The sequence below is a fragment of the Labrus bergylta genome, chromosome 11, assembly GCF_963930695.1.
Source record: "Labrus bergylta chromosome 11, fLabBer1.1, whole genome shotgun sequence".
In the NCBI taxonomy this organism is placed as follows: domain Eukaryota; kingdom Metazoa; phylum Chordata; class Actinopteri; order Labriformes; family Labridae; genus Labrus; species Labrus bergylta.
The window spans coordinates 30,033,736-30,059,256 of NC_089205.1; the positions used below are offsets into that span (position 1 = coordinate 30,033,736).

A 25,521-nucleotide genomic window follows, 5' to 3' on the forward strand; every position below is an offset into this window, starting at 1 on the left:
AATCCTCCAGCCAGAGTCCATCATCACTCAACTACTGATTGGCCGAACAGAAAGCAAAGCAGCTGATTGGCAGATACCGCTGCCGTTCACAGACCATATGAACCTGACAACCTCAACCGGATGGGGAGAAAGGCTTCCACACCTCCGCAAGGTCACTTCCACATCATCTGTTCATCATCCCTCCATCTGTCCTCCATCGTCCCTCCATCACAGTCTCTCACTTTTGACTTCCAGATAAATCATAAAATAAAGGGGGACTTAGGTCGGAGCCCTGAGGGACACCAAATTAGCAAAACACAGGTGATCTGCAGCCCCAGGTACATCCCAACTGAGTCCAGCAAACACCTGAACCTGACAAGTCACAAACCCTCTGACAAATAGGGAACATTGCAATCCTGTAACCCTTCACCAATCATCGTCTATCATTGTCTGATGGACGATATATGGCTCTGGGAACGGCTGTTTATTTCTCCGTAATTCCAGTGAAGCCAGAAGTTAGCATTAAATGATTTCCAGGCAAGACTTCCTTTTCTGTGCTGCGTTTTTGTCTGTAATGGAAACACCATCAATTCTTTGTTCAAAACATCCCAGAATAGTGCCGTTCAACAGTAGAGTATAACTTATACTGCAGCTTCACTCTGACACTGATGGGCCCGAAAAAGAAACTTATTCAAACAATTTACTTAAAATTTAGGGGACTAAAATAACAACATTATGATGTAGATTTGTAAAAAGTCAAAAGTCAAACTCTCAAGTCTGTCCTCAAGAGGATAAGAAAACAAGTTTGAGAACGTTTACTGAATGGAGGTCTGTTTGATCACTTCTGATGCATTTCAGGTGGTCGTGGAATCTAAACACTGATTGGCTTTCGCCACACGCAGCAGATTTGTGGCTCTAGTTCAAATGTTTGAACTATAACAGATTGTTAGCTTTGCAGATGTCTGTTTATAAAGATGAATAAATCATCATTGGAGTACCGTCAATGGGAGTCACACACCAAAGCCTGCTGATATGTAAATGGTCAATACAGCTCGGACCCTAACTACAGGCAACAAGGTGGAGCTGAGGCGGGCCTTTTCTTACAAACTGATACAACACAGCAGCTTGCAGTCGAGTCTTTCACACCCCTAATTGTGCATGACTTGTATCCTTCATAACATAAAAACGGGTGAGATATACAGAAATTCCCCGCCTGTACAGTTTGTGCCCATAAAGACACTAAAGAATCAAAACAAAACAGGTTGCAGCCATGTTAATTTCTGCTGTCAAAACGGACATTTTAATATGGGGTGTGTATATGTCTTCTGGGTCTCTTGGAGCCAACCTCAAGTGGACACTCGAAGAACTGCAGTATTTTGCATTTCCACATTTAATTGGCTTAATTTTTCACCACCGGTGGTTGCCTCTTGGAAGGGTGCCACAAAAAGGAGGTAACAATACGCGCCAGGCCCCGACCTCAGATATTTAGCATCATCCAAATTACTTCCCCCAGGGAAACCCTGATTCTAACATGAATCCAACACTTTGAGTTCTTAGCCTGAGCAAAAGTAAAAACCTGAAAGTAGCTGACCCAATGTCACATTCTTTTAATAACTTTTAAGTCGAGTCACAACATCCAGATTTATGGGAAATTAATCTCCTGCTCAGAGTCCTGAAAAAGCTTAAAAACCCACAAGTGGAAAAACCTAATTTCATTCCTGAGGAATGTTTCTGCTGGATAGAGAAGGAGTGATATTTGAAATCACAGACAAGTGAGGGATATTGGTCAGAGTTTGAAGACATACACAAAGTTTTAGAGATAAATACAGAAGAGGACAAACACAGTCATGCTTTAAAGAACTTCAGTGTGGAAGCACGCAGTCATCAATAAGATTACTTTATCAAAAGCTGCAAGCTGCAAAGTCAACTTTTAGTGGCCGTCTTTCACATTACTGTCAGATCATTTCCTCGCCTGTGTCTCTCAATGGCCGAACGAGCACCAAACATTCCCCGTCCTCTGCCTCAACTGATTCAGCACGGGTTCATATGTCTCCTACGATGTCTCCGCTCTTTTCTTCTCCACAATAATTGCAGTTTGATAAACTGCTGCTCAATATTTATTTGCTCCATCTTATTATGCTTTGTTGCCATGTTGCCATGGATTCCTGTAAACAAACAAGCAAGAGAATGTGGTGGAACCAGAAATTGGTGATATAATGCAGAAATCACACTGCCAACAGACACACCAACGCACAAGAATGTAGAGCTCACAATGGCGGAGATTTGATGGAAGTATAAACCTTCAGAGGTTCTCTTGTCATCAATTATAGTCCAACCAAACAGCTGGAGAAGCTGTCATTGAAGCTGGAGGTTGAGAAACAACACTGAACATGTGCAGGTGTGCTGATGGCTTCAGAGACTCTATTTGGTCTCATATTGTTCAGCTGTTTTCCTGCACACGATAAAATCTGAGTGAGATCACAACTCAGACAACAAAAAAAGCAGAGATGCTTCCAACAGTGAAAATGTTTTCTGAACCCCAAATTCAAAGAAAGTTGGGACGTTGTGTAAAGTATGAATTACGAAAAAAGTTTGTGATGATTTGCAAAACAGTAAAACCAAACGTTGGGGGGGTTTGGGTTAGAAGTTCTATCGTTTTTGTCAAATGAGACCGGTCTGTCGCGTCAGAGAATGAAATTCAATGGGCGGGACTTTCCTTCTTCCAATATGGCCACACACTGCATCACTGGAACTACTCACAGTGACAAACACAACAAACATCACAACAACAAACATCACAACAAAGATCACAACAACAAAGATCACAACAACAAACATCACCACAACAAACAACACAACAACAAACATCACAACAACAAACATCACAACAACAAACAGCACAACAACAAACATCACCACAACAAACAATACAACAAACATCACAACAACAAACAGCACAACAACAAACATCACCACCACAACAAATAATACAACAAACATCACAACAACAAACACCACAACAACAAACATCACCACAACAAACAATACAACAAACATCACAACAACAAACATCAAAACAAACATCACAACAACAAACTTCAAAACAAACATCACAACAACAAACATCACAACAAACATCATGAGCATCACAACAACAAACAACATCAAAACAACACAACAACAAACATCACAACAAACATCACAACAGCAAACATCACAACAACAAACATCACAGCAACAAACATCACAACAAACATCACAACAGCAAACATCACAACAACAAACATCACAGCAAACATCACAACAACAAACATCACAACAAACATCACAACAGCAAACATCACAACAACAAACTTCAAAACAAACATCACAACAACAAACATCACAACAAACATCATGAGCATCACAACAACAAACAACATCAAAACAACACAACAACAAACATCACAACAAACATCACAACAGCAAACATCACAGCAACAAACATCACAACAAACATCACAACAGCAAACATCACAACAACAAACATCACAGCAAACATCACAACAACAAACATCACAACAAACATCACAACAACAAACATCACAACAAACATCACAACAGCAAACATCACAACAACAAACATCATAGCAACAAACATCACAACAAACATCACAACAGCAAACATCACAACAGCAAACATCACAACAAACATCACAACAAACATCACAACAGCAAACATCACAACAGCAAACATCACAACAGCAAACATCACATCACAACAGCAAACATCACAACAACAAACATCATAGCAACAAACATCACAACAAACATCACAACAGCAAACATCACAACAACAAACATCACAGCAAACATCACAACAACAAACAACAAGACAAACAATCTCTCTCTCTGAAATAAGAGAGAGAGATGGACTCACCCCGAGAGCAGCTGGAGGAGCTGTGAGGATCATCAGGAGGCACCTGGAGGAGGAAGCACACGGGTGAGGAAGTGTACATTCAGGGTGCGTTCGAATTGTCCCTCCTGTCTCCTTTCACTATCCACTTCACCTTTAACCCCAGAAGCATTTAAGTGGCGGCCATGATAAGAGCCGTTAGAATTCTCTAAAATTTAAGGAAAGGTGGGTCAATGCTTCCTTTATAACCTCCTTTAGGATACACTGGACCATCCTTTACCAAAGGAGATGAGATATGATGCCCCACAATTCCTTGCGGCCGCAACATTTAAAGCAAGTCGCCCATCCGACCGTTCAGGAACATTAACGATGATCGTGAAGAGATAAAAGATAAGAGACATTTCTATCAGAGGATGTTTTATTCAACATATTTCATTCACTTAAGAATGTTTTGTGCTGCTGTACATTTGTATGTTTAAAACATTATGTGTAGGTTATATTTTGCATTAATGTAACAATTAATTTCATCCAATCATATTGATGTTGATGTTGATTTCTGATTGGACAGGAAGCTGATGGTTTCACTTTTCTTACTTGTAGTCTGGTAGTCTATATTTCTTTTATTTCAATCCCAACCTCGTGGTGATCAGGATTATTTCACCGGTAAGAAGCACAGGGGAAAGTTTAGATGATCTTTTTGTAGTCCATTTTCAGAATTGGAGTTTCAACACGGCAGACCCACGTCATTAACCTCCGCCGGCCCGTCACATTTAATGACGTGGCCTAGTGGAAATGTGGTCGGATTGTCAGAGCAACGAGATCGCCTTTCCCAAAGTCCTTTATGAATTCTAACACCTTTCCTTGACCTCATGACGTTTTCCCCGGGGTTAAGGGAAAGTGGATAGTGAAAGGAGATAGGAGGGACAATTCGAACGCACCCTCAGTCTTTCTCTCTAGTAGTGTGTCACTTCCTGCTGAGTGATACAACTTCCTGAAGGGCGGAGAATGTCCACATCGAGGTGTTTCCAACATAATCAAAGATGTCTGACCCATCATAGACACTCTGGGTTTTAGTTTGTTTAACGACTTTAAAGAAACTTTTTTTTCTAAAGGCATGTTGTTATGAACAGAAGTGGAGGAAGAAGACGCACAAACTCCCTCTGATCACGTGTGAACACTGCAGACTTTACTCTTTGATGGACGCTGTCTCATTGTAACAGCTCATCACATGCTGCACATCAGCTCGTCATCACTATCAAATGAATGAATCTTCTCTACACTGTTGATCATAAACTATAAACTGATCAGAGTCTGTGTGAACGCATCAGTTTAATCATAGAATGTTCTAAGTTTGGTACGAGCTGCAGGAATAATAACCCTGAACATATACATGTATAGTTTATAGACCATATGGTTTATGTGGTTTAACAAAATGCCAACATCTCTTCAGCTTGTGTTAACCACAGACCTTATTTCAGGAGTCTAACCACAAACCCATTCAACATCCCCGTTGACTTTTAGACGTTAGACCCCATGGCGCTCAAATGCTAACTCACTTCCGGGTTTTAGGACTCATTCCGTTATGAGTTGACGCTCTACAAATAAATTGAATTGAATTGAATTCCTGTGGCGCTCTATTACAGAAGATGAGTACTTTGAAACGTTATCGACATGCAGCTGATTAAACTTTAAACTCTTTAAAGAGTATTTGATTAATGTGCTTTGATTCCACATTAAAGTCTCTTTTGATTCATGTTTACAGAAATACTTTATTTACCAGAGCACGGTGTAGCTGCAGGGGGCGGAGCAGGAAGTCAGCAGCATCTCTGCTCAGAGGACGTCCCGCCCACTTTGCAGCCCAGTTGCTCTGACTCCGCCACCAGTTGGTTGTCAGCCAATGAGGACGCTCTGGCGCTGGCGGTGGTCCTGCAGGGACAAGAAGACAAAAAATCATCAGGTTCTGTTTCCACTTGTCTTCGTTAGAGTCGGTCACATGTTTTTTTATCTTTGTTGCTCAGAAATCAGAGGACAGTCCATCTTTGTTTTCTTCAGACGTTCCTGCTACACACTAATATTTGCGAGCCAGCTTGGAGAGTTGCAGGTTTGTATTGACCCCGTGTCTCTCCACCAAATCAGAGTTCTGCTGTCTGCAGAGAGACGAGTCTCCCTCATGTCAGTCTGGCTCTCCTGAATCACCCCTCCCCCCTCACCCCCCCCCCCCCCCCCCCCCGTAGCTTTCACCACAACATTACTGTCTTCATTTACTGAGGTCAAGAGGTCATGTAGTCGTCAAGTCAAGCTGAGAGCGCCATGGATGGTGTTGAAAATGCACTTGAACTCTCATGGCTCACAAACTCGGAAACTCGGACGTGCAGACTTGACGTCATATTCTTCATCAACCTGGCTTAAAAAAAAATGGTTTTCTTAATGGTAAAAAAAAACGTGAAACACTGAGGTCGGGAGAACGACTTCCCGACTCGGAAACGGCACCTCCCGAGGAGCACATGACTGCTCGTACACTTTGGAGCATTCTCAGAATGTCTAGTCCAAGTTGGGACTGATTGAAGTGGAAACACAGACTGTAAATATGAATGTTTTGAACCCTGAGTGACGTCCCCCGTCTGTCCCTGCAGGGGGCGCTGGAGTCCCATCGATGGCGGTCTCCATGCTGGAAATGCTGTCTCAGTCTAACTTTCAGTCAACCTTAACGACAGGCTGAGAGCTGGAGCTGAGGCGGGTTTTAAACCTCCTGACAAACCGTTACACCGCGCCCACCTGTCAATCAGGTCAGCTACACGCCTTATTGTGAATAACTCTTATCCTTCATCAAATCAAAACTGATGAGTCATCAAAACATTCACCCCCCGTACAGTGTGTGTCCATCCAGACATGAGCTAATCACACCTATTTGGTTTTTTGAACCAGGCTGTAAACATGTTCATCTCTGCTGTAAAAACAGGCTTTTTAGAATGGGTGTGTATGTGACTTCCTGTGCTTCTGCAGCCAGCCTCTAGTGGACACTCCAGGAACTGCAGGATTTTACACTTCAGCTATCTTCTTCAATTTTCAGCACCAGAGGTTGAGAGTAAATCTCCAACCGCATTATCTCGGTGTGTTTGAGTTTTTTGTTTTAGTACGATTTCAGTTTCTGATTTACGTCTTTTTTTAGAAAGTCCAGTTTTAGTTGCACTGACACAATGAATCTGTTTTTCAACATCATGAAGACGCACTCAGTGAACTTGGATGTTTTGCACGTGATGTGACTCAGTGTGAACACCTTTCCTCCCTCAGCAGGTAAAAAACAAACAGAGGAGGAGCTCTGCACATCGACTCACTGCAGGACCAAACACAACATCACATCTATGACCAATACTTTCCCCCAATGACTTCTCTATGATTTAATATGTCTCACCTCTTTACCCGACTGTAGGGTTTGTGTTTTAAGACCAACAACTAGCCTCAGGTTGAGTAAAGTTTCATGTCTTTCTTCCCTGGAGTATTTCCTGCTTTGTGCATCTCACAGCTCAGATTACACACGCTCTCATGTCATGTTTTATACTAAATCAAAGTTACAATCAGCTGCTTTAAAGCTCACCAAGCTGCATGACGACCTTTCTGATTCAAGTCATGTCTACAGCACTTTCAGGACTGATGTCACTGAACAGAAGGAGCTCAGTTCACTTCTGTCCTAATAAAGACGTTAATTTAAAAACGATGTCAGGACACGTTTTTGTCTCTGACGCTGAACTGAAGCTTTGAAATGTTAAACTGAAGTCAGAGAGTTTGAGGTCTGCAGAGAGAGAAGCTGCAGGACCACACTCAACTTGTTTGTCCTCTTCTTCATCTTCATCATCATCATCCGCTCATTAACGATCATTCACCTGATGACGTCAGCAGCTCATTAACATCTCATTAAGAGTTAATTAAGAGCTGATTGATCAGATGGAGGAGCTGCGGAGGCTCATTCACGCAGCTCCCCCGCAGGCAAACAGGTGACACATAAACACACACACATTAAACACACACACATTAAACACACACACACACACACACACACACACACACACACACGCACACACACACACACACACACACACACACACACACACACACACACACAGGTTGTCTTACCTGAAGGTCTCGCGGTCAGTCCTGAGCTTCACGCGCTCTTCATGTCAGAGACAAACAGACAGAAAACTGGAGACTTTAGTCGCTAAACTGAACCCGCAGCGCTCCGCTGCACACGCAACTCTCAAACTGTCAATCACCGGCAGCACCTGCTGCAGTACTTCCGGTGTATGTGCGTGAAATACAAAATAAAAGCGGCTTATTGCGGCTGAAAGAAGAGACGATGATATTTAGAAATGCTTGATCAGATAAAGTTTCTTAAGATTAAAAATGTTTTTCTACTATAGAGATAAAGATTTTCTTCAGATCGATTGATTGAAACATTATTCACAGAAAGTATAATAAAATAAAAAAAATAATAAAAATAACAAAAGAGAAAGTAACAAAAATATAAAATCAAAAGACAAGCAAGAGTAAAAATAAAAAGATCAAAATTAAAGTTTAAATTAACCAAATAAACTTAAAGAGACCACGTATATCTTCAAACACACATCATTATTAATAAAAAAAAAATGAATCTATTAAAAAAAGGAGTTCAAGTTCCGCTTCGAGCCAAGAGCCGGTTAGCGGGAGCTGCTTGACGTGCGTCAACTTAAGCCCAGAAACAAGAAATAGTTCGGGATCCCAAAGTGAGGTCAAACTGCTCAAAGGAACGGTAACAAACTCACCACTGAGGGTCTTCCATGGCCAGGCCGGGACCATTCAAGTCGAGTCGACGCCAACAATCATTCTGCAAAGTTCAACTTCCCGCCTGTTTCTGTAAACAATGCTGCGGTTACCAAACCAACAGATCATCACTGAAGTTAAACTGGACTCAATTAAAGATGGATGTATTATATAGTTTATTTTTTTATTAAATTATTACATTTTTGATTGGCCTTTTTTGAAGATGGTGTCAGTGTTCACTTCAAAGGTCAGTTTGTCATCAAAGATGGAAGCAGAGTATTTAAACACTGACCTAGTGTCGCTACAGCTGTGCCGTTAATAAACGTTGGTGCTGCAACAGGTGGATTTCTTCAAACGTCAATTAGCATCTCTTTTGTTTGAGGGACATTGGTTTTCATGCCAATGTTGTTATCCTGAGGTTAAAAGATCAACTTTATGAGATCTGGAGGACACAACCAAATTTGACGTGATATCACAAGAAAATGTAGAAAAATAAAATGTATGGATGTTTGTCTGCTTTGGGCTTCTGTATTGGAAAGTGTTTAAGTATGAAGAAATGTGATAACCTCGTCACAGATACGTAAATCATGATCAAATGTTGAGAAAGGTGTTGTTGTGAGTCAAATGCTTAAATGAAAAAAGATTTATTAAGAGTTTACAAAAGTTTAACAGAGGTGAATTATTGGCCCTCCTCACCAGGCAGCAGGATTTAAATACAGTGAGCTAACATGTCCTTTATTGTCTTTATATTGTTAAGTTATAGCATGAAATGACTTGATTTAAAAAAAAGGTTACAGTAACAAGCCCATTACCTCGTTTTTATCAGCTAAAGACATGTAAAGTGGTTAGCTTTTATTTTGAAGAGTTAAAACGGAAGTCTCGCGCGGGATGACGCGGGTTTGACTCCTCCGGTCTCTCGCTCTCTCTCACTCTCTCTCTCTCTCTCTCTCTCTCTCTCTCTCTCTCTCTCTCTCCATCCCGCAGCAGGTTGCCGTGACCCCGACACAACCAGATGCACGGACCCCCCTCTGGACTGAGCCGAACCGAACTGAGCCGAACTAAGCCGAACAGGCGAGAGGATCCCCGAGCCGAGCCGAGCCGATCCGCGCTGGGGTCAGTCTGCGAGTCCGTGTGATCAGCGGGGGACTCTGCAGCTCTGTGTCCGCCTGAATGGAGGCTCCGGGCGGCCCGAGACGGAGGATCGTGTCGCTGCTGGTTCTGCTGGTGTGCTGCTCCGCCGCTCCGGGACACGCCGAGAGGGTGAGTGAACACACCCCACAGGTGGCTCAATATCAGAGGACAGGTGAACGAACAGGTGAGGGGTACAGGTGAGGGAGAACCAAAGGACTTGACAACTTTATTTGTTTATTTGTTTGTTTGTTTGTTTGTTTGTTTGTTTGTTTGTATGTGAAACGTCACAACATGTCAGTCTGTTGATTGTATTTCTACAATTTAACATTTTCATATTTTTTATTACAATCCTGCGCGTGAGCTGATCGATAACTTTGATTGGCTAGATTTACCTGCTGCCTCACAGTCTGTTGGTCACCATGGCAACAGAGGGACAGACAGGTGTGTGTGTGTCTCTTGTCATGTGCAGTGACAGCGTTACACCTTTACATCATTATATTATTATTAAAAGTACAAGAAGTTATATTTTCATCATTACAGTTTTTTCGTTTTGATTCAATCACTTTCATGCAGCTATGAATTCTGGGTCGTATCCTGCTGGTAACTTTTCTAAATTTAATAAGTTTTGGTCTTTTCCGAGTTGGCTACACACCGGGGTTTGGATTGGGCTGCCTCTGAAGGAATACCTGCTTTAGCCAGTGAGAGGGGGAGACAGGTGAAGCGTCACAAACTGTATTTTTCGTACATTTTAGAGCCCGACAGATTAATCGACCAACCGATAATATCGGCCAATATCAGCATAGCCAGTGACTATCGTTATCGGCCAATTCATCTCTGATAGTTGCCGATATTACTCGAATTATTCACCAGTCAAACATCATTTCATTTGACCTTTATTGTTTTACACTAGCAGTTCTCTGTCACCAGCAGAGGGCGCTGTCTGTACCATCACACTGCATGTGATAAACATGTGTCGATATCGGTCTGCTATAATGTTTTTACAGCTCAAAAAACATGGCGGCAAACATAAATGCGACTCTTGTCAATGCTCATGCAAAGAGGTGGAGCTGAGGCAGCCACAACCTGCTCGCCAATCAGTCGGATCAGATACAACTCTTATCCTTCATCAAATCAAAACTGATGAGTCATCAAAACATTCACCCCCCGTACAGTGTGTGTCCATCCAGACATGAGCTAATCACACCTATTTGGTTTTTTGAACCAGGCTGTAAACATGTTCATCTCTGCTGTAAAAACAGGCTTTTCAGAATGGGTGTGTATGTGACTTCCTGTGCTTCTGCAGCCAGCCTCTAGTGGACACTCCAGGAACTGCAGGATTTTTGCATTTCTTCACTTTCCTTCATTTTTTCCAAACCGAAGGTTGGCCACTTGACCATTAGCTCTTCAGTTGTTCTGATATTGTCTATTACGTTTTTCTCTCTGTGTTACAATCTTAAAAGGTTTTAAAAGAAAAATGGTGAGCGAATAAAGGCCTACGGCAACGTGGCCGTCCAGGTACTGTGTATGTGCGCTGCATCACCCACGTCTGTAAGCCAGATTTAAGAGACTCTGATGACTACAACCAGAGACGTTAAAGTCTTCACACTTAAATGTAGAAATCAAGTTTATCCTCTGAAAATAACTCTGTGAGTCATGACTGTCTACAATGGGTGTAACACCCAAGTCCCACTGTCTGTGATGTTCTCAGAGTTTTCAGAGTCCTATCTTCACTTTGTTTACATCGCCAGGACGGCCGGCTGACTCCTCCCCTCGTGTATAAAAGTTGTTTAATTGAGGGACTAGAGAAAAGAAGAATAACATACTGTACTCACTGCTTAACTGTGTTTCTAGATCACGCTCATTTCAGGTAAATTTACATGCAGTGTGAAGATACCAGCAGAATAAAGATCGCTAGCATTAGCATGCTAACACAGCAATGCAGCGCGAGTTGTTTTGGTTTCATGTTGGTGCTCAAGGGCGACATCTGCTGGATCAAAACATCACATATAAAACCTTTAAGGAAGTCGTGACCATTGATGTTGGAAAAGTTGAATCGCCATTCATGAGGCGTCACGTTGACCTTTAAGGCTAACTGGGCTAGCACTGATGCTAGTTAGCTTGTCTGTTAGCGTGTTTAGTTTCCAGCCAGTGTTCCTGTGCTGTTGCCTTAAGCTCTGGAGTTTTTTGGTGTTGTGTAAAGGGTCTTAAAGTTAGAATATTAAAGGTACCCTCTCTTTGTCACGCCCCCCGGTGGTAATAAACAGTAATCGCAGGAGTGTTTTTGCATCTCACAAAGATAAAGCACGCTGCTTTCGATTGTTCGTCTCCGTCTGAAGATCAGTTTGTTTCTCTCTTTTATTTTTTAGTTTGTACGTGTTTGTAGGCCTGTTGTCGTGGATCTCACCTGAGAGTGAGACGCTGAAAGTGTTCGGGCGCTCAGTGTCGTCGTCGTCAGCAGCTGTTGGTGGATGGTCGTCTGTTTGATCAGCACGTCGAGCCCAACAGTTCTGACTGTTTTTTTCTGCGGAAATAAAAGAATGTAATAAGAATGTCAGACAGGAAATAAAACCTGTCCGTGTGTCCATCTCTGTGTGTGTGTGTGTAGGTGTGTGTGTGTGTGTGTGTGTGTGTGTGTGTGTGTGTGTGTGTAGGTGTGTGCAGTCAGTCAGACAGTCTGGTCTCTGGTCTGTTGTTTTAGTTTGTCTGTTTTCGGTTTCGGCCTTTTGTCCTGATCTGATGTTATTACTGACCTAAATGCACACACACACACACACACACACACACACACACACACACACACACACACACACACACACACACACACACACACACACACACACACACACACACACACACACACACACACAGACACTCATATCTGATCTGCTGAGCTGCAGATAAAAGAAAAGTCATCGTCCCTGTGACTGAAGCCGCTAAACAGTGATGGACAAAAAGTTCAAAGAAATCATTTCACCTCTAATGAAGCTTTAAAATAATAAAAAGTCAGTAAAAATAAAAAAGGGACACAGTGACCTTGAGTTGACCTTTGTGGACGGCTGTGGATCAGTGGTACAGAAGGTTGGGGGTTCGATCCCGCTGCATAAAAGAGCTTTGAGTAGTCAGAAGACGAGAAAATAACTAAACAAGCTCAAGTCCATATTTACAGTTTTACTTTTACAGCCTCAGTTTCCCTTCTGGGTCGTTGCTAAGTTGTTTTTTCCAAGGATGAAGTAAACATTTTTGTATCTCAAAAGGTTAAAGGTCAGTGACCAAATGAGCTGAGGTGACACCTAGCAGACAGCTAGCAGTTCCCACCTGTCACTCAAAGAGACCATGCCCCCTAATCCTACATCCTTTTAAGCCTTAATATAATGTAAACAGGTGTGTTGCAGGAGACAGACTCTAGTGGACACTGGAGGAACTGCAGCTGTAAAGTTGGACATTTAAACACAGGGCTCTATGGGGATCAAAGTAAATGTTCTGCATCTTCCTAGTTTTTATTTTGGACGTCACAGAGACGTCCTCTAACGTCAGGTCATAAGGATCAAAGATGCTGTCTGAACCTGAGACATGAAAATAATCGGATGTTTGGGTCAGACTCTGCAGGTCGGTGTGAAACAGCTGAACCTGACTGTGAACGAAATGTAGAACATTACCCAACATGCCCTGCTGCGAGACGTGTCAGGGCATCAGGCGTCCTGTGGGATGTGAGACAGGAATGAAGATAAGGCGACATCAGACCTTCATCGGGCTGTCTGTGATTCTGAGTGTCTGCAGGTTCAGGTTATCACACAGGATGGACTGTTACACCTGCAGGATACATCAAGGTGTTTGGGTTTAAACCTAAGGAAAAATGTCAGCCAGATAAAGACATCATGAAGAAACACGCCGCAGTCTGAGTCTGACGCTGGGTTCAGCCTGATCTGAACCTCACAGGCCCTTTGGGTGCTCCGTACATTACACACTTGACCTGTGAAATAGACACGTTATGTTAGACATTTTATAAAGCTTTGGAACTTTTTAAGACATTTCATCATTAAATAATGGAGTTTTCAACATCTGTAATCATGTCATATCATAAAAAAGTGTCCTGGTATCAAAAGTTTGGACAACCTGAACTGTTAGGTTTGCTTAAATAAATCAAACTCCTGTTGTCTTGTCCCCTCACTCTGCAGGTCTGTCACTGCAGCGGGAAGTCTCTCTGTCACTGTGACGGCGTCAAAGGCCAAAAGGTGAGCACAACTCAACATGTGACAGATGAGACACACGGGGGCTGACTCCAGGTGCAGATCGCTGTCAGCCGTGTTAAATACAGGTGTTGTCTTTTCTTATTGTCTTTATTAAAATCACAAGTCAGAGCCTTTTCAGTGTTTAATTTAAGCCGTTTTTACACTTCCACTCCTGAGAATTTCCTGAAAAAGTCTTTCTGAGTTGTTCTTTCACACATTTCCCTCGCAGCGTGGAGTCGCTTTTCACTTTTTTATGGAACTTTTGGTATGCTTTCAGTTCAGTTCTTGTTCTAAATCCACTCTGATCCTGTATTTGATCATGTCTATAAACCCCTCTATTTCAGCCCTGCTCAGAACAGACTTTTTCTGTGTCTGTACCTTTAAATATGTAAATGAGCTGTGTCTGACCACGCCCCCTCTCTGGAAGGGCTTGGGTGTACTCGGTCTTTCTCGCTCCATGTCCTATTGTTTACGGTGAGAAGGCAGACTCAGAGGGCAGAACAAACACCTAGCTGTGGGAGTGTCACCCACCTGGGGGAGGGGCTACTGCCCTTTGTGATGTCATGAAGGGAACATCTCCAAACGGCCTGTTTGAGCACACATTTTCTGAAAAGTGGAGCAGGCAGAAGACAGAGAGGATGGACTTTTCTCATCATTGGGGGGTTTGTAGACAGACTAGAGACACATGTTAGAGTTAGAGGAACATGGAGAAGAGGAGTTTGAATATGTGACCTTTAAGTTACCCTTAGTTTTGTTTAAAGGAACACTTCAGGTTCTTTCTGAGATAGTCAGTTTTTGATAAATGTTTTAGTGTCTCTTACAGCTCAACATTTATTGTCTGTTTGAAGTTGTCTTTAAGTCTTTGTTTTAGGGTACACTTAGGGTACCCTTAAATGTTTGTTTTAGGTTAAACCTTTAATGGCTCTATAAGGAAACGTGTAAGTCTTTGTCTAGGTGCCTAGACATACTCTTTAATGGTTTTGTAATGGAGTACCCTTTAGTCTCTGTTTTTAGTAACCTCTTGGTGTCTGTTTGAGAAAGCTGTGTTATGTTTTCTGTCTTTAGGTACTCTTTGGTGTTTTTTTTTCTTTTTTTCTCAGTATCCTTTGCAGCTGTTTTAAGGCACCCGTCAGTGGATGTTTTTCTTCCTCCTGGGTAAAGTCTTGAGTGTTGAGCACCTGAATGACATTCAACAAGGTGTTTTTTTAATGGCTCAGTATTTTAGGATCTACGACCTGTCCTACCTTGAAAAATATTTGAATCAACTGTGCCTCCATCATCTGAGTGATGAAGGGTGGACGGTGTCAGGACAGAAACACTCCTCAGTCTGCTGCCCTCCAGTGGTGACCTGCTATCACTGCAGACAACCATTAACAGGCGATTGATTCTGCTGGTCGTGTTGACGAGACTGATGATGCTGGGCAGGATATTTAGTGTGACTCGAGGGGGAATCAGGAGAGTCGACTCAGATCTAAAGTAGGATTTTGGGGTCTTTGTTTCTTATTGGGGTTTATAAAAGTTTTACTGACTCGGTGTACAAAGTCTAATAAGTCCTTAATATTCTCAACTAGAAACTAGACAGTTAATAACAATATTTATTTTTGTGTGTTTCATGTAAAGTGCGCACACCGTTAATGTCGACAGCAAAAACGATGAAGAGTTGGAAAATGTCAAACGCAGACACCAATGAAACGGAGAGGAGAAAAATGGCACAACAAAAAGTGTGTTTGAAAATCAAAACATTTGAGTTGAGCTGCAGTGGAGTCTGAAATCTTTGTGTGATGTATCTCAGGTGTGCTGCCTGAGACCACCCAGGTATGAACTCTGTGATCTCAGTTGTTTTCAGCAGCAGAATAAAGGCCGGTTCCTCTCTGCTGAACATGAAACGTCCCTGTTTTTCGCTCTGGAGCCTGAATGCACCTGGACCACAGCCAGGATGTTTGTGCACCAGACATCACCTGAGCGTCCTGTCGCTGTGTGGACACCAGGTGATCTGATCTGTCTTACATGTCGTGAGACCCTCCTGCGTTTTTTTATCTTCTGCAGGGTGAACCGGGTTACCTCGGATACGATGGGCTTCCTGGGGTGATTGGTTACCCTGGAAACGAGGGCAACCAGGGCTTAAATGGAGAAAAGGTAAAAACCTCAAACTGAACACAACACACATGTTTTTATTATTCAAATGTTTGGTTTGTATCGATCTTAAAATTCCACCAACAAAACACACCACACATACTTACAGAGATATTTTTTTATCTGACAGTGATGTCATTTCTTGGATTATCTTTAAATAGTTTAGAAGCCTGTGAATATTTGAAATTGAAGACACTTTTTGTGTTTGTGTCTGAGCTTCATCAGAGCTCTATTCTTTGAGAATCAGACCTCGAGATGGAGCAGATCGAGGGAGAACGTGATGCACAGCTTTGTTAGCCGTTAGCTGCTGCGCTCTGTTCGTAGTGAAACATCAGTTTTTTTTATTTCTCTGGACAAATGGAATTGAGAGGATCTGGTGTCTTTAGATCTTACCTGATTAAATGATGACATTAGAAGAATTCAGATACAGAGATCTTCTGAATGAATCTGTTAGGAGACAGCAGGCCGATGCTAACTGCTGCTGTAAAGACACGAAACAAAGAAGAAAATGTTTCCTGTTTCATGTGGAAAGATTTTGATTTAGAACCCACAGCCATAACCTTTACCCTCCATCAGCCTGAAGAGGGCGCTGTGTGATCTTTACTACGGCTCTCAGCCTCTGGTCTGTGGAGTCAATTCTTCCGGCTGAACTGTCAGCTGAAAATAATTAACACACATATCAGCAAATGGAGAATTTTTGAGATTTGAAATTGATTGTCTTTCATTGTCAGGGCGATCCAGGAGCTGGAGGGAGTCCAGGACTGAAAGGTTCACGAGTAAGACTGATCTAACAAAACTACAGCAACAACAGAGACTCAATTCTGCAAACGTTGGCCTTACAGATTCATATATCGACTTAAAGCACATGAATTCATCAATGAAATCTACTGCCGATTATAGACTCTCTTTTATTTTCTAGGGTCTTTCAGGAAAACCAGGTTTCCCAGGATATCCAGGACTGCCTGTAAGAACCATGAACATTTGAATCAGAGGACGTTCAGATGCAAAGAGAATGTGCACAGAGAAAAAAATGTTTAATAATGATAATTTAGTAGTCGTGTTCTAAGTGCCACGATCAGGACAGGACTGTTTTAAAATGGGTGAAACTCCATAAAACATTTGATATAAGAGGTGATAAGGTTTACTGAAGAGAGGTGTGCCTCCCTCATGGGCTGGAAGAGACTGAAAGGATTAGTATTGGACTGATTTATAACTGTTTTAAAGCTTTGTTTAAAGTGAAACCAGCATTTCTGTTTCATCAGGGACTCCCTGGACATGAAGGACCCATCGGCCGACCAGGACTCCCAGGATGCAACGGGACAAAGGTAGATCTTATGTTCCACTGAGGATGGTTCAGAAAGTAAATAGTTGAACAATGGCTGATGCACTGATTGTTGTCTTAAAGGGGGATGTTGGTTACCCAGGGTACTCCGGGGATCCTGGATCTGTCGGCCTCCCGGTAAGTCCTACCTTCTTCTTTGATTGAACGCTATGGAGACTTTCTATTTAACTGACAGTGTTTCAGTGAAAAACATGTAATCACTGCAGAAGGCAGTTATGCTAGCTAGTTAATAAGCTCTGACAAGTGAAAACTAACTATTCAGCATCGCTCCCTCTCATGTGATATTGTTTTTTCTCTTTCATTTATTGATTTTTCAGTTATCCTTTTTTTATGGTGTATAAACTAGCAATCATCTCTTTGTATTTTTGAGTATACCCGTGTTAACCCAAACATAACCCTACCCCTAACTCTTCCATGATTTAATATTATAAGTGAAAAAATAATACAATTATTTGAGTAATAAAGATTATTCTGTCGTTGTGATTTAGGGACGACCTGGACTGCGAGGCACAAAGGTAAGAGGACACACCTGAGCACAAACTGTCTTTAAAAACCTGGAATCTGGAATTCTTTTTACTGTTTTTTAGACATCATTTATGCATAAAGTAATTTATTTGACATATGTGACATTGTTTTTATGTAGGATATTACACAGCAGCTGGACTCAAATCATGCTAATAGGAAAACATGGTCCCCTTAATAAAACCATGGTCTATCAGGGAACCCCAGAGGAACATTTCAGACCCTTCAAGAGGGGTGATTGTGAAAATAAGAGAGAAACTTCACTCCTCATCTAAAACGCATCTGCTTCTTTAAACGTTGCCCCACAGTGTTTATTTCTGACGCTTGTTGAGCGTGTCTTTCTCTGTTTCTGTTTTCAGGGACACACCTACACCTTCCCAACAACTGGGGAAATCAAGGGAGCACAAGGACCGCAGGGACCAGATGGAAAAAATGTAAGTACATTTATTTGTAAAAGGTTATAAATGTATTGTTAGATTTCTGATTGTATTCTGATTGGCTGTTTGTGCTGCAGGGGCTGAGTGGAAATCCAGGTGTACCAGGTCTGCTAGGACCACCTGGATCTGCTGGACTTCCTGTACGCCTCAGATCTGAAACTGTTCAACTTTGTTTACAAGTTTACGGAATATAAAATGGTTCAATCTACTATAATAAACAGTTTTGTTTTCTTTTTCATTCAGGGACGTTCCGGGTTGCCGGGTCTTCCTGGAGAGAAGGTCAGTGAGTCACAGGCTGATCTGAAAATAGTTAATTAGCTAATTAACAGTTTGTTTTCCACATGTTTTTGTAAATTTTAACGCTCATCATCATTTCACCCTGATTCCTCAAATATTCTTGTAAAAATCCATCAGACAAACCCAGATGAAAATCATGAACACCGACCTAAAACACACTTTCCTTCCAAAAAATAAAACAGAACCACTGTGTCCAGATGTGATGTTTTTTACACAAGTTCATGTCTTGTAGAGATTCTTGATTTACTTAATATCATACTTGCTTCAAGGTGATAACTTATTTTCACAAGTCACTATCCTGCATGCAGAATCTATTGTCTTACCCTCCAAGTTAACAACTTCATTTTTAGGAGTTACGATCTTTCTTGTCAATGCAGATAAGTATCCTGTGACCCAAGTCTGTGTGTGGCTTGTACAAGTTAATAACTTACTTTCATAAGTCCCTATCTTTTGTTAACAAATTATAATCTTGCCAAAGCTATCTTGTTTGCACAGGATCGTGTTATCTCTGCACAAGAAAGTTTCCTGTTGTGACGCTTCCATAAGTTGCTCCAGTAAATATCGTGCTCACATCACTTAACGACTCGTTGTAATAATCAATCACATCTGCAGGATTGTCAATCTCTAAAGAGACACTTTAATGTACAAATCACTAAAATGCCCTTAAATAGTCACAACAGGAAACCTTCAGATATTTGTAGGTCATGTGACCTCAGTCTGTGTATTTGGTCCTGATGATTCTATGTTTTGGTTTCAGGGTCAGGAGGGTCCCAGTCCAGTGATACCTGGTCCCCGCGGGCAGAGGGTGAGCTCACTGATCTGGATTTCAATTCTAATATATATAACAGGAACGTAAATGTTTCTAACCCCTGTAACACCATCACCTTCATCATCATCATCATCATCACTATCATCAGATTTGTTTGGTTTCCAGGGACACCGCGGACCAACTGGGATCCCTGGACCCAAAGGAATCAAGCTGTATATAGAGGGACCCACAGAGCTGAAGGTCTGTCCATGTTTGTATGTCCGTCCGTTTGTCTGTCTACCAGTTTGACTTCTGTTGGTGATTGGTGATGTCATATTTCAGGGAGAACCAGGGGAAGTCGGACAGAAAGGCTGTCGTGGACTTCTTGTAAGTCAAAACTTGTCTGACACAAAAGATCTCAAAAATTATTGTTTGGACTGACTCCGTATCATCAAAGTGAGTGTTTGATTTCTTCTGCAGGGTGTGTCGGGGAAACTGGGGGACAAAGGACAGAAGGGCGAGCGAGGAGATCCGGGCACACTTGTAAGAAAACTGCAATAGAACGGATCTATAAGAAGAATCTGAAAGTCGTCATTTTATTGTTATCAGGTGGTTTTGATTTTGCCCAGGTCCTTGTCTGACGTGTTGTTTTGTGTTTCAGGGTAAACCTGGGAAGAATGGAGTCATTGGAGAGCTTGGATTACCGGTAACATGCTAAATTAGCAGTGCTTAAATAAAACTGGCTTATAAATGTGCTTAATTCAATGGATGACCTAAAGCAGGATCTAAACAGTGTACCTGTTCCTGGCTAGTCACATGATGTCAGCACAGTAGACTGCATAAAACATGGACATAGTCTCACTAATGTCACCCATTGGTCTCTGAAGCAGAAATTGAAGCCTGTATTGGACTTGCTATCTGAAGCTGTTTCCAAAACTGCATACTTTAATAACATTCATACTAAATAAGACATCCCGTTGAGTCTCTAGTATGTTCTAAAATCATGGTATGCAATTTTGTGTATGTGAGAAATACCTAAATGTAGACTATATTGGACAGATTTTTAGGGTTAGGAGTTAAGTATGAAATAGTTTCTCACTGGTCATACTAAACCACCCCGAAATGCATTGCGACTCTCAGACTAACCATTGGCGAAACTCGCCAGCCAGCCAATGAGCAGCATACAACTGAAAATAACTATACTGTTATATGTTTTGTTATGATGTCAAATAATGTTGAAATGACAACATAGTTGTTTAAGCTATGAACTCATATTTTGTTGAATTCTATTTACGGGCCAATGCTCACACTAGCTTGATGCTAGCTTATCCATTGTAGCTCCAACCGGAAATACATCACGTGACCTATAATTTAGTTTGTTGCTAACAGCATGCTAGCTGTCAGCTTAGAAGGCAGTGTACAATGTTTGAGTATGTAGCAGGCAGAACGTCAGTATGTGGTTTTGGACACATCCTAACTTTTAGGTCAAACTAGTGACAGACAAAGAGCTGAAGCTGAGGTGGGCCTTTAGCCTCCTGACAAACAGGGACCATGAGCCCATCTGTCAGCCACACCCTTAAATATGCATGGTAACCTGGGGCGTTTGAAGCTAGCCTCAAGTGGACACTCAAGAAACTGCAGTTTTTGCACTTAAACACTGGTTTTATTTTTGAATACCAGAGGCTGCTGCTCAGTTAGTAACACATACAACAGAACCAAAATAAAAACTAAAGCATGTTCCTAAACTAAAACCTCCACATCACTCAAGACTTTGTTTTTATTGTTTAACAGACCAACAAAGTGCAAACATCAGTGCGAACCGTTAGTTGATAACATGATTTTGCCAGAGCTCCCAGGTTAAACCACATCACCATAAGTTGTAAAGACTTGTGATCACTGATTCTGGGCTGTGTGTGTCTGCAGGGAGACCCAGGGGATCGTGGGTACCTTGGCCCTCCAGGTATTGAAGGAGCCAGGGTGAGTACAATGTGAGGTAAAAATGAATTTTTACTGCAGTATTACACTCAGTGCTGTGTCATAATTTGTTTTGAATGCATGTTTTTTAGGGGGAGACAGGTGATCGTGGTTTCCCAGGTCTTCCAGGAGAGGTGAGTCTGAAGCAAAATGTTATTTGACTGGCAGGAAGGATTGCCAGTTTCGCCAAAATAAGAGCCAGTTTGGGAAAAGTAAACAAAAAAACCCATCCCGGTAAGAGATTTATATGGTGAAAAAACAAGCAAAAACTGCAGCTAGCTCCTCTGAAGGCTGAGCCATGGACATATTTCAGGTCACTGTTGAAGGGTCTTGTCAGTCACAGGTAGCCCCGCCCTAACTCCTCCCCTGCTTTCTGGTCTCTTTGACTCTAAATGGGATCATCATGATCATGTATGATCATGCTGTATGGAAGAACCCTTGAAACAAAAGATTGATACCATAAACGCATGAGGAACATTTTTACTGAGGGAATAAACCAACTCACAATTAGGAACATTTTATTAAAGGCTTCTAGACAATCAGACTTTATTGCAAACAGTGGATCCCCACCTTTTAGAAAAAATGCATGATGAGGAGATTTCTGCATTGTAACCAAGAAGCTACCTCGCAGCATATAATTCACTCTTCTCTACGATGATGACACTGTGGTTTACACCCCAGGCAGAAAAAATAAATATCCTGATTTATCCTGTTGGCTTGTTGACTATGGAGGACTAAAAGTGCCAAAATGAAATATATAAATATATAATTAATTAAATCAATAAATGTGTCATCAATTATTTAATATTGGAAATAAATCAACAAATATATAAATAAAGATATCATTAATTAATTAATTAATTAATTAATTAATTAAATTCATGTGTTATTAAATAATTAAATAATTATTTAAATGTGTCATTAATTATTTAAAATTGGTAATATATAAATAAATAAATAATTTATGAAATACATAAATAATTAAATAAATGTTTAAATAATTATTTAAAATGTTCATTCATTCTGTGTAAAAACACATCTATTCATTCCACTATTTATTTAATTATTTCATGTTTCCTGCTCCAGCAGTGCATCATGAAATAATTTTATCTGTCATCCTCTCCCATTAAACTCAGTGGGCGGGATTAACGCTGATCGAGTCACAAACCATTGCTTTGGTCTGCAGGGTTGCCAGACTAGGCGGTTTCCCGCCAAACAAACAAACAAACAAACAAACATGGCAGCAATCACAGAGGATCTGCATGAGCTCTCCTGTGAGTTGATAACAGATATTTTAGACCTGGCAGAGAATGTTGATGCTGGAATTTCGGACCCTGAACATGTGGCTAGCAAAGCAGAGGGATTTATTGAAGTTCTTGGAGTTATTTCCGCTCTCTCTGACCAAGATATTGACCGAAGAGTGTTTGCAAACTTAGAAGAAGTTCTCCAGCGCTTCTCCCGTACTGGGCCGCAACACACACACGGAGCAGGGCGCCCAGCTTTTGACATAACCACTGCCGTTCTAGAGCATCATGTCCGGTGTGGGCTACCAGCTCATGCAGATCCTCTGTGATTGCTGCCATGTTTGTTTGTTTGTTTGGCGGGAAACTGCCATGTGTTCTATGTGTTTTTACATAGAATGAATGAACATTTTAAATAATTATTTAAACATTTATTTAATTATTTATGTATTTCATAAATTATTTATTTATTTATTTATATATTACCAATTTTAAATAATTAATGACACATTTAAATAATTATTTAATTATTTAATAACACATGCATTTAATTAATTAAATAATTATATATTTATTTATATATTTGTTGATTTATTTCCAATATTAAATAATTGATGGCACATTTAATGATTTAATTAATTATATATTTATATATTTAATTTTGGCACTTTTAGTCCTCCATACTGTCTGTCAGTTTTAAAACAATGTAACACTTTCAGTATTTATGTAAAATATGTCTTTTGTTTTTTGTTTTTTTATCAGACAGTCTGGAGTTACAGATTTCAGAAGGGCCAGTCTGGAGCACCGGGATCTCTTGGACCCCCAGGATTCCCCGGGCAACAAGGTTGGATACACACCAACATGAGGAGTTAAAGGCATTCATATTTTAATTATTTTTAACTTGTTTAACTAACCAGCTTCTGTTCTTGTCCTCTTTTAGGACTCATTGGGTTTCCAGGACTGCAGGGCGAGACAGGTACATTCCCAACTGTCAAGCGCTAATGATCAGATAATGGCACCATTCATTGGAATAAAACAACATTTCAGTCCCTCTGGACCCTTTGTTAACACACTTATCAAAGGGTTCAGAAAGACCAAAACATTGTGTTACTTTCCAATAAGTAGTAATGCTGTGTAAGAGAAGTGTTCAGGATTTTCTCTAGTCAAGCTAAAGTTATATCTCCTATGCACTTGCTTCAAGGAGTAGTAGTTGGACGCTTGTCATTTTAGTTGTACAGGTTCACTCCAATTTTGGTCTAAAGAATGATGGCTACAAACATGTTTGGACTAATGTGTCCACTAAAAGTTCTTGTTTTCGTATCTGACAGACTTAGATTGTAATTCTAAACCTCTGATGTTGTTACCTAGATGATATACTGTGTATACCAATTACAACCAACTTTTAAAAAAGAATGCTCTTCTTCTCTTGAGGCCTGGCTCCCACTGGTCCACCGGGTCCCCAGGGGCCACCAGGCTCAACTGGAACAAAAGGAGATCAAGGACAGCCAGGGCCCTTCACCATAGGGCCCCCAGGACAGGATGGTGTCCCGGGAGGTCCTGGAGTTGATGGAGAACCTGGAGAACCTGGAATACCAGGTGATGTTCTACCTCATGTGTGTTAAATGGCCCCTGTTCAGGCCTTTTTGTTTCTCAGGAGGATCTGTTATCAAGGTTGTAGAAGTTTAAAAGTTTCTGGTCTGTTCGACACTCTTCTTTCCAAACACTCAATGTTTCCTCAGAGTGATAAATAAAGCGAAAGAGTACATTTTTTGCAGGAGATAAAAAGGTTTCGGGAAAAATTAGTGCTTTAAAAATGGCTACATCAAACAGAATTCTTACACTAGCCTGAAAGAAAGAGTTTAACTTGCTATTGAGTCTGTATTCTGAGCAATGTTGGAAAATTCAATAAATAATTTACAAAATTGAGGAAAATATAAACTAATGATAACCAGAAGAAGAAAAAATGTATAAGCCAGAAACTGAACAGGCCTTCTGTTCTGCTTCTTTTAATAGTTGTGGAGTCCCTCAGGGAAGCATCCTGGGGTCCCTTATCTTTAAAAAAAAAAAAAGTATTTGAAGATTAAAAGTGAAGCCCTCACAAATAATTCCAGAAATCATATTGAACATCAACTGGAATGTAAGAGGAAGTTTGGGAGAAAGCTAACCATTGGCCTGTGTGCTACATATAGCCACATTCACTTCACTCAATACATATCTACGACACATGTAAACGACAAATTTCATACAAATATGTAAAAAAATTTGCAAACACTATTTAACACCAGTTTTAACTGAATTAATCTGAAGAAATTTTTTAAAGTATGTGACAAGTTTTAACCTGTTTTGTCACAAATATCTGAGCTAAGTATGCTCACAGTGACTACAGCTCTAAATTATCATTTGATAAGCATAGCATAGTATAAAGACTGCAATGGGTGGAGCAGAGGCTGCCAACTATCTAACAACACATCCAACTCTGTCTGATTTCACTCTCGTCTTCGATCAGATTTCCTGCCGGGAGATGTTGGTCCTCCCGGGGCTAAAGGTCTGAAAGGCCTGACGGGATTCCCTGGAATCAGAGGGGATGAAGGGCAGACGGGTGAGTGTGCAAGAGAAATGGATTATTAAGATGTTAAATGACAAGAATTTAATGATACAGAAGCACAGCGATGTCATGAATCTACACTCTGACCAAGATCGTAACCTCCCTGAGGGTTGAAAACTGCAGATTTCCAATTAAAGTTTGGAATGAGATTATTAAGAAAGAACACAATGCCTCTGTCAGGCTCATTTGCATTG

General features: G+C 41.0%; 2 protein-coding genes across 2 annotated transcripts in view; one reads left to right on the forward strand and one right to left on the reverse strand.

Annotated features, from left to right (window-relative positions):
- Window positions 1–8,113, reverse strand: part of col4a4 (collagen, type IV, alpha 4) — a 41,504-nt gene extending 33,391 nt beyond the window's left edge. The window contains exons 1-3 of the mRNA XM_065959916.1: window positions 8,006–8,113; window positions 5,652–5,800; window positions 3,899–3,941 (exon numbers count right to left, since the gene is read on the reverse strand). Of these exons, the coding sequence (XP_065815988.1) occupies window positions 3,899–3,941; window positions 5,652–5,698 (90 nt within the window). The 5' untranslated portion in view covers window positions 5,699–5,800; window positions 8,006–8,113. The remainder of the gene's footprint in view (window positions 1–3,898; window positions 3,942–5,651; window positions 5,801–8,005) is intronic.
- Window positions 8,114–9,658: 1,545 nt separating this feature from the next.
- The window catches only part of col4a3 (collagen, type IV, alpha 3), a 33,058-nt gene continuing 17,195 nt past the window's right edge, over window positions 9,659–25,521 (forward strand). The window contains 22 exon segments of the mRNA XM_065960747.1: window positions 9,659–9,928; window positions 13,975–14,031; window positions 16,075–16,164; window positions 16,893–16,937; window positions 17,081–17,125; window positions 17,424–17,486; window positions 17,567–17,620; window positions 17,992–18,018; window positions 18,385–18,459; window positions 18,540–18,602; window positions 18,706–18,741; window positions 19,517–19,564; window positions 19,694–19,768; window positions 19,850–19,894; window positions 19,988–20,050; window positions 20,169–20,213; window positions 21,431–21,484; window positions 21,574–21,615; window positions 23,485–23,566; window positions 23,663–23,698; window positions 24,154–24,318; window positions 25,229–25,321. Coding sequence (XP_065816819.1) covers window positions 9,839–9,928; window positions 13,975–14,031; window positions 16,075–16,164; window positions 16,893–16,937; window positions 17,081–17,125; window positions 17,424–17,486; window positions 17,567–17,620; window positions 17,992–18,018; window positions 18,385–18,459; window positions 18,540–18,602; window positions 18,706–18,741; window positions 19,517–19,564; window positions 19,694–19,768; window positions 19,850–19,894; window positions 19,988–20,050; window positions 20,169–20,213; window positions 21,431–21,484; window positions 21,574–21,615; window positions 23,485–23,566; window positions 23,663–23,698; window positions 24,154–24,318; window positions 25,229–25,321 — 1,393 coding nt within the window. The 5' untranslated portion in view covers window positions 9,659–9,838.